General features: G+C 36.4%; 1 protein-coding gene across 1 annotated transcript in view; it reads right to left on the bottom strand.

The window, feature by feature from the left end:
* Positions 1-9,807, bottom strand: part of LOC119580866 (multifunctional methyltransferase subunit TRM112-like protein) — a 10,435-nt gene extending 628 nt beyond the window's left edge. Inside the window, exons 1-4 of the mRNA XM_037929070.1 lie at positions 9,583-9,807; positions 5,551-5,652; positions 5,311-5,403; positions 1-1,495 (exon numbers count right to left, since the gene is read on the bottom strand). The exon at positions 1-1,495 is cut by the window's left edge and continues 628 nt beyond it. Of these exons, the coding sequence (XP_037784998.1) occupies positions 1,394-1,495; positions 5,311-5,403; positions 5,551-5,652; positions 9,583-9,660 (375 nt within the window). The 5' untranslated portion in view covers positions 9,661-9,807 and the 3' untranslated portion in view covers positions 1-1,393. The remainder of the gene's footprint in view (positions 1,496-5,310; positions 5,404-5,550; positions 5,653-9,582) is intronic.
* Between the last annotated feature and the right edge of the window lie 193 nt (positions 9,808-10,000).

The raw sequence follows: 10,000 nt of genomic DNA, 5'->3' as shown, positions 1-10,000 counted from the left end.
AATTGGCAAACCTCTATAAGAGAAACCTTTTCTTTTTGATGAAATATATTTTATTTAAGTCTTTGTTAGAAATACTTTCCATTCATGTAGGTATATACAAGCATCTTCTTCAATAATAAACTAAAATCTCTTGCTCATGATTACTGTTAATCATCCGGAATGACAATGCAAAACTTTTTGGTAACTACCAGTTTCCCATGCAGAAACTTCTTTTGTATGAGAATGTACAAGTTGTGCATCCTCAAGCCCAACAGATGCCACCAGGAAAATGTTGTGGTCACTTTTTTATTTGTTTGTGAAATGTCTCTGCATATAGATGGCTCTACTAGTGCTTATCCACACAGGAGTCAATTAGTAGACCTTGTGACCTTACCTGATTTCACCTTTCCTTGAATTGGCAGGAAAACTTTTTTTTTACTAATGCTATGAATATCAATGGTGTTATTTTTATTATGGACATTATAACTACTATAACATTATAAGCATTAGTAACAGAAAAATAAGATAATGTAAACTATTTTCGTAAATCAAAGAAAAGGGTGAATGGGCGAGACAGGCAGTATTCGTAATTGGTTCATTGGTGACTTAGTACAAGTGTAGCCATCTATGTTTTAAAACAATTAATAAAGTAAACTCACAGTGGGCATGGCATGTAGGTACAGGCCATGCCTGTCAAGTCTGGGTTAATTTGCCTTATTTGTACATTTCTGTCAGATTTCTTCCAGGAATGCAGAAACACTGTTCTGTCTTTAATTATGTGGCAGTGAAACCATAATTACAAATATTAACTCAATGCTAATAAAAAATTTGTGCAGGGCATTGAGTGGATGAAGGCAGGATACAGTTCTCTGAATGATAATGCTGAGGCATTACTGTTATTCAATAGACATTTAACATCTTTTATCTGCTAAAAGTTTTAAAAAATCCATATTCATTCCAGATAACATCTAAGTGAGGTGAGAAGTCAGCTGTAGAATCTGAGAAACTTGACTTTTTAAAATAATTAATCAGTAATGACTGGTGGCAATTTATTTCTCCTGTATTACTGCTGCATCATCACCAATCTGTCATGTAAAGATCAATCACAGAATTGTGTAGGACTTTTCATAACATGTCCTTCTCAGTCTCTTTTAGTGTTTAAAACTTTAAACTGGGTTATAGATCCTTTGATTCCAACAAAACTGTAATAATGCATCCATTGATAAGAAGGAAGAAAATTGTAAAATAATAAAATAACAATACATAAACATCCATTTTACTATCACAAAATGAGCCTTACATATATTCTAATATCGTGACAAACATATGGAGAAATCATATGAGAATAAAATATATATCTGTTCTGTCAATGTCATACTTGGTAAATACAAAACAGATTCTCTTTTTATTTGAATTATACTTCATCTTCATTTAGCAGCATATTTGGAATGCCATTGCTGATTGGGAATTTTCTCTTAGTTTCTGGGCATTCCAGGCAACCGTTGACCACTTCCACCTGAAGAAAAAGGGAAAAAAATTAAGTCAGACTTATCATCCATGTATTGATGAGAATTCAGAACTTATCTACTACTTAGTTTAGGACTTCTTACTTTGCAGAAATGTCTTTTTGAAAGGATACCAGATTTGAACACCTAGGACATACACATGCAATATTATTTGTGTAACTGCTCTTCTGCACACTGTCCACTTAACCACATAAGTCTTCTCACCCACTGTATGACTGTATGCAAGTTTACCAGGATACAAAAATGTGTAATGGTTTAATTACAACTCCATACTTCTATAAAAGTCATATTCTGAGTTTGAGGGCCTTCCAAGAAAGATTCTCAAAAATCATATTCAAGCCAAAAATTTATCCGCTTACAGTTTGAGAAAACATAAAAAAGCAGTGTCCAGTCTGGCAAGGATACTGTCAGGATAAAACTGTGAACCATTCTTTCAATATTTTACTTCTGCTAAATTACTGAAACAAAATTAGAAGCAAGAATGCTGCAAGAAATGCCTGCATAAACACATGTATGGATACAGTGAATTCTAGAATTCTAGTTAAGAATGAATTTTAGATTGGCCCTACTAATAATATAATGCTCCTTTTAACCTTCAGGAGCTTAACCCCTACTTACCATAATCATGGTATACTGCATAATATGTTTGCTATGAAACTTTCATTGTGTCCACTAATATATATCTAGTATTATTTAGCAAATTTCCCTTAGTCACACCCACAAGATTATCCCCCTACCATCACTCCCCTTGTGATCTCTCCTTAAAGTTACATTTTCCTGCCTCTTTCTTCTTGTGAATGGAACACCATGTAAATCAATAATGCTGGTATTGTATGGTACATTTATCTACTCAAAACTCTCATCTTTTCCTCTCCCATACTCCTCCTTCATACACCATACTATTATGAGTTATCTCCAAATATATAATCTTTTTACTATTATCCAACTGCCTCCAGGAGAAAATGGGGTTGAGTTGGCCTCTGCTTCTGGTAGTCTGCAAGGCCTCCTGGGCTTGCCTCCTGGGCCTTTTCCAAATGCAGCTGGTGGGTAGCACTTACCCAAGTGCAACACATGATTTTAATGTTTTTGCATATTCAGAGATGCATGATATGCATTTGAGTTGCTATATTGAACCTCTAGTAGACTAATCATATACATTTGAGACCTTTTCAATAAAACGTATGTTACATTCTGTGTACATGATTGAATGTGGTTTCATTGAAGGGTAAAAAATATTTAAAAATTACTAATTTTAGCATATGAGATTGTAAATAGTGATATAGAAGGCTGCTGCCCACACGGCTTCAGTAATTCCCTTATATGTGTCATACTTCAAAACAGTCCTATGCCAAAAGACAATGCATGTAGTTTACACAGGGAGACAGATCTTAAACAAGAGTGAAGGAGTGAAGGTTACTTACAGGTTCACATCTGCAGCAAGAGAGTGTCATGTTTTAGTGTGTCGCATCTTCCACAGGCGAACAATCTATATGTTAAAATTTGCCCTTTATGTGAAATAATAGCCAATCACAGCATTACACATCCCATTCTCCCACAGGTAATTCCCCAGGGTATGTGGTATGAGCACAAAGGCTCCTTAAAAAGAACAGCAAAAAACGTAATGCACACATCATTGTAACATAATGTGAATGACCTGTCGCCCAGAGCTGTGTGTAAGTTGGCAATGACCCAGAGCCACAACCAAGGCAGCCATGATGTGAACCCCATATCATCTATAGGCTCTGAGTTAATATATGAACATCCTCTTAAATATTTCAAAATATACATTTCATTTTTTAATATGAGAAAAAATAGTTTACATGCCTATAGTGATTTATCCCAATTTTCATTCATATGCAAAGGATAACTTTGAAAACTTTTCAAATTTTTTTTCTCTTTGTATTTGACATCTTGTGTGTAAAACTTATGAGGTACTAATAACCAAAAATTTCTTGAAGAAAATTTAGCAGCTGAGAGGACAGACAAGATTTTCTGGGGTAATATTATAAACAAAAGAGGCTCAAATTTCTTCCACTGCTGTAGTACATCATGAAAAAAAATTGGCTGAAGGGAGGGTGACAGGGATGTCTTGTCATCAAAATTTTTGGCTGAAAGCCAAGGGGACAGGAAGATCTCGCTGTGAGATATTGGTGCTGAATGGAAAAATTTGGCTGAAGGCCAAGGTGACGGGGACATCTCGGCATCAGTACACAAGCTTATGGAAGATTTGACTTGGTAGGACTTTAGGAAGTGACTTTCCACAGGTAAATGAGATTGGAGTGTACCAGCTGTGAGCCATGCCTGTGAAAGTGCTCGTTCCAGGGAAGACATCATTTTCATACACAATAACCTATTCTTGCCTGCTCTGAACTGTGGCACAAGGAGTTAGGGAAACCTGAGTAGTATGAAAATATAAAAAAAACTGACACAAATAATGCAATCTTACTTAACCCATTCCTGACAGGTGGCATGTATGTACATGCCATGGTGTATGTATGGACATGCCATGAGTTATTTTTTGTTACAATCATGGCAAAATATTATTTTTCTGCCACTGAAAGTGTGATTAAGTAATTCTTAACACTTTCTCATTTTTACAAAAAAAAAAAAAAAAAAAAAAGAAATAAGTAACAAACTGGACGATTTCAACTCCATGATGCCACACACTGCTTATTTCATTCAGACTATAGACTGAATAATGATCAACTATGGAGTCTATATAACAACAAAAATAGCCTTCAATCTCGATTTATCAGGAAGTATGGCAAGTAGAGACTTTAGAAAATAATCAAAACTGAAAATACAACATATATTCGAAGAAACGGCATGGGATGCTGGTGTTTGGCATGAGTGGTCGCGCATGCTAGGGCGACGATATAAGCCCCCAGCAGCGAGGCCCGGGCCACTGTGAATACTACCCGTCGGGAAAGGGTTAATGTTACTGTTATTACAGATTACCTGGAGAGATAGTATAAAGTCTGCTCAACAGAGAGTCTATTGCTATCTTGATACAGCATAATGAATGACAAATGTTGACCTTGGAAAATGGCAAAACAACAAAAAATGCATCTGCAGAAAATAGGCTAACAGCAATACAAACAGAAGGCAAGGAGTCTTGATAGTATGCAACCACACCTCTGGGAACATCATCACTCAATTAACCCTACTCCATGAATTTTGGTCCATGTGCAAGCTATGAGGCACCCAGATCCAACAGATTAACTCATGGTTTGCATGCCAAAATGACTCTCTTACTTAAAATGGTCCATAAACAGTGTATGTAGCAATAAAACTTATACTACTTTAAAATTAAAGATTAACCAGTGTGGTAGTGATGCCTATGGTGTGTGTATCACTCTCACTCTCACTCTCACACGCACTCTGATTCTCAACTGCACGCGCCCACCCCCATCTCCACCTGATTTCCCCTTTCCTTGAGTTTTTTTTTACTAATCAATATTAATGCTGTTACTATTATTAGAGACCTTATAAGTATCATAATGTTACTGATATCATGAAGAGAAATATAAGATACCAGAAAATATTTCCGCAAAATCAAGAGGGGTAACCAGGTACTCGTAATCAGCACAGTGGTGCTTAGTACTTGTGGAGCCAATTATGTGTAAAGACAATCAATAACTAAACTCACAGTGGCATATATGTAAATGCCATCCCTGGTGGCATCAAGTTAATCTAAACTAAACTTAAATGACTGCAGTGACACTAATGATCCCTTACAGGTCTAACCATAATATGGATCCAATAACATCCACTTATCCTGAGAAACACAATGGCAATGTAATACCTCTAGCAGTATATGATGCAACTTCTTCAGGAGGTCTTCATCATTATCATAACTCTCAGGCAAGGTCTCTGGGAGGTCTTCCTGGTGCCCTACCTGCAATGGATAGAGGACTTAAGCAACACTTGTTATCTCACTTGTGTTACAACTTCCATATAACGTTCAAGAAAGGTCAGTGTCTATTTCCAAATTGATATATTTCAAATAAATTAGAGTAACTGAATAACAGAATTGCAAACTTACACACTGGGCTGCAAATATGAGAGCATTCCAGTCCAGCTTAGGTATAGTTTTAGAGATAAACTCTCGGTCAAAATCAATATCCACATTTCTTACTTCCTCTGCCTGTAAAGAAAAGAATCAAACATTAAAAAATATTAACAAATAATGGAAAAGAAGAAGAAGAAAGCATCCATATTGTGCCAAGGTGATGCCTCTCTAAAATACTGCTGTGCTATATAACATATGATTCACTTTAAGTTTCAAAATATGACATATATAAAATGCAGCATCATAACAGAAGAGATATTGCTGCAATATGAGATATGTGCAAGGCCTTAAATGACATGCAATGACATGTTCCCTAAGTAATAAAGGGGGCATTGAGGGCTGCTTAACAAATAACTGGAAATTATTTCTTCCTTTGAAAATAGCTTTATAGACTGGAGTGCCCCTTGTACACCTTAAAACATGGTTTGCTACCAGTTCTTAATTTATGAGCTGTAGGAATATAAGAATAAAAATCTTTGAAACTCATACATGAACTCTAAGCTTTTGTAAGTACTTCTGACTGATCTATTCATGTCTGTGATTTATATATTTGTTCCCTAAAAACCATTGGTGTTAGGTGCATACACCATCTACTGTAGGACTGTTTTGTTATCATATTTATTTTTATATAGCGTTTAGTCACCAAGGACTCAATAACTAGGCTTACCTGACTTCAGCTGTTACCCCGTTCCTTAAATTCTAGGGAAAGGAGTTTAGATTTCTAATACACATCACACTGATGCTATGATTATAGCCATTATAAATATTATAATTATAATAACCTTAGAATAGTTATAAAAATAAAATCAAGGCATGGGGGAAGTTAGTAAGATCATTGTAGGCCTAGTAATTGACCCCCTGAGTAACTAAGCATTTCTTTGTCACTCAAGATAAGTGGACAGAACAAGGGGATGAAGAAAAGTCAAAGAAAAGGAGGAGAAGAAAAGAACATGCAAAATTAGTTGAGGCACGGGTTGAGGACCAAGGTAGAGAAATCCCCTACACTGGGCCTCAGTCCCCATCTCCTAAGCCCCCCCATGACACCAATGATCAAGGTATTGGGGGGACTAAACCAATACATAAAGAAAATGCCTAAGTCAAATCTCTGTCTTCTTTTGCCCTTAGCCCCAGTATACATGTAACAGTCTTTCCAGCATGGAAGTGATAATTATTAATACTGATTGTTATTTAACATTATAATTTTTAACAGTATAATTTTATTTTATCATGTAGGAATCAATCTAATTTCTGCTTTGCCTAAATATAAGTGGTGGAGGTTTGTTGGCATCTCTAGAACACAAAATGTGACCACAGCCTTCACTAGACACTTTGCCAATGTCAGACCTCAAAGATCACAGAAAGATAGAACACATCTAATATACTTTTAAGAAAGTCTATTCTGAAAGGTGCTGAAGATGTATTTCAAATGTTTGCCAATATGTATATCTGCTATCATGCTACAACATAATATAGCAAACTTACCAGTAACCAAAGTCACTGATTAATGTGATAGACCCACAAGCCAACACAGTAACTAACCTAAGTTGTAACTGGCAACTCTAATAGTATTTGAAACAAATTTACCCACAAACTGCAAAACTATATTCTACACATATTGACTCATGTGAATACCTAGAAACCAGGTCCAGATACCATGTTCATTATTTGTCTGGTCACTTGCAAGGCATATAAATTTATTGGACTATTGCAAGCAATGACTTTTCTGGAATATTTCATGCCACCACTACTAGGGTCTACATCATCACAAATTATAGAAATACTCAAAGTACGAATCAGAGAGGTGCAGTAAAAAGCAATTACTTCCTGTCACGTCTGGCAAAATTTAAAAAAACCTGACTGTATATTCTTGCAAGATGGATCTAGTAATCCTACTTGACAATTTGACATCAATTAAGGGAATAATCCAAGCTCTAACTCTCAGGAATATTTATGATAAATGTTAACCTTAACCACTATTTGATACTACATCATTCTATTTACTGGCTCTCATGGATCCTTGATTAGACTAGTTCTTCTAAAGAGGAACTCTATAGAATGGCCATACAATTTATAATTTATGTTAAAATTTGTAAAATCTATCATTAGTTATCTGTACAGCTTGTATCAAAAGAAGTCTTTCGACAAATACTATATCATTGGTGAAGCAAAGCTCTTCTACAGATTCCCATTACTACTACTATGAATGGGGTAAATAAACATGACAAGCAATCAATTCACATCAATATTTGGGTAAATATTCAGAATACCTTTAAGTGACTGATCATGAAGATATTGGTATCAATTGATTCCTCTCACCCTTTACTACCCAATTATATATGCAGTGGAAACTCCCAATACCCCACAATCTTGGCTTCAATAGCAGGGGAAGGCATTAATGGTACCAGGGAAATTGCGGGTTAAAATACGAATAATATACCAACAACTGATCAATATATACTCAAATGCTAGGGGCTGCTGCCCCCCCCCCCTAACCCCTGCCTTGGAAACAAAGAATCCACCATGGCAAGATAGAGTATAGGACAGACTCGGCATCAAGTGCTCCTGCATATCAGTCACACTACCCTGACATGAATACGTGGTTTCTTGTATTCCTCCCCTTGGGTAGTGCCCGAAGGGCACACTCAGTCATGGTAACTTAGATTATCCAATAAATTTTGTGACGTGGAGTGTGTACGTACTATAAAGAATTACCCCCTCCCCTGCTATCCTAGCCAAGAATGTGGGGGTTTGGGAGTTTAGAGTTTTCTGTGGCAAATGTCCTGCATATTGAGTAGCAAGGGGTGAGAGGAATCCATCAATACCAATATCGTCATAATCGGTTAAAGGAAGGTATTATGAATGTGGTATTTTTTACCGAGAGCAATGAATCTCCAGAGACGAAGTCCCAAACGAGGTTATCATGCGAACCCAAAATCCAAATCAAACCTTTCCTACATTCTATTTATTTGCTGGACAGGGGGGGAGGGGACAATCTCCCTATACCCCCCTTTATCAATAGTTTGCGCCAACTTACATAAAACATGATATTAACCCATAATTGACGGGTAGCATTCATAGAGGCCTGGGCCTCACTGCCGGGGGCTTATATCGTCGCCCGAGCATGCGCGACCACTCATGCCAAAGACCAGCATCCCATGCCGTTTCTTTGTAATACTACGAAGATATGTTGTATTTTCAATTTTCATTATTTTTTACAGTCTCTACTTGCCAAACTTCCTGATAAATCGAGACTGAAGGGTATTTTTGTTGTTATATAGACTCCATAGTTGATCATTATTCGGTCTATAGTCCGAATAAAATAAGCAGTGTGTGGCATCATGGAGTTGAAATTGTCGGTTTGTTGCATTTTTTTTGTTTGTTGCATGGTAAAAATGAGTGTTAGAACCGACTTAATCACACTTTCACTGGCAAAAAAATAATCTTTTGCCGTGATTTTAACAAAAGAAAACTCATGGCATGTCCATGCATACTCTATGGCACGTGCCCCCGGCAGATGGTCCCGACATGTCATGGCATGTACGTACATGTCACCCGTCGGCAATGGGTTAAGAACTCTGGCTGTGTGAGGGTGTTGTGGACTTAGTCTCCGAGCATTGATATGAAGCAGATATTTTTATAATTTCATGGCAAATATGAGGCCAGAGCAGACGTACCTGTGATGTTAATTACTCTATTTCTTATGCTCTATAAGATATCAGAGTTCATTTCCCTCTCTTTCTGTGCATCACTCTCCATAACATCATCCCCAAATATTTATCAATATTAGTAATGAGAGTATCAATAACAAAAATTGTTTGAATGACTGATAAAGTTTGTATGGATCAGGAAATGTGTATAGCATGCATGTACAACAACATTCCCTCATAACATACAGTCAGATAAGCAGCATATAACTAGAAGAAACGTACCCACGTAAATATACATGGAAGGATGATTATAAACCTATTAAAGTCTATTATCCTCAAAATAAATAAAGAATTTTACCTGTATCTTTAGTGGAAATCCTTCTTTTACGTTCTTTATCCCTTTACTTGTCAACATATTATGCGTAATGAGCTTCATTCTTCTGATAACGGTGAGTAGAATTTTAAAAAAACAAGGGAAATACAAACACAGGCGTTAAATGTTGTGTAGTTTTAGGCCTACACAACACATGTAGTATTTTCGATTCCTGGGAGAAGGATCGAGACCTGGCGCTAGATCAGGGTTACGCAAGGGAGTTTTTTTTATGTAGTGTATTTCATGTCTTGATATTTTCTCTGTATGTGATATATGTGAAATTTCCGGAGTATGTGAATAGTGTTTTTTTTTTTTTGGGGGGGGGATGATTATATTCAGAGACTCAGATAGGTTTAAAACGTGTTATTGGAGTTTAGATGCTGAGACACTGAATTATAAACTT

The sequence above is a fragment of the Penaeus monodon genome, chromosome 14 (assembly GCF_015228065.2).
Source record: "Penaeus monodon isolate SGIC_2016 chromosome 14, NSTDA_Pmon_1, whole genome shotgun sequence".
In the NCBI taxonomy this organism is placed as follows: domain Eukaryota; kingdom Metazoa; phylum Arthropoda; class Malacostraca; order Decapoda; family Penaeidae; genus Penaeus; species Penaeus monodon.
This window is presented reverse-complemented; position numbering and strand designations above follow the sequence as displayed.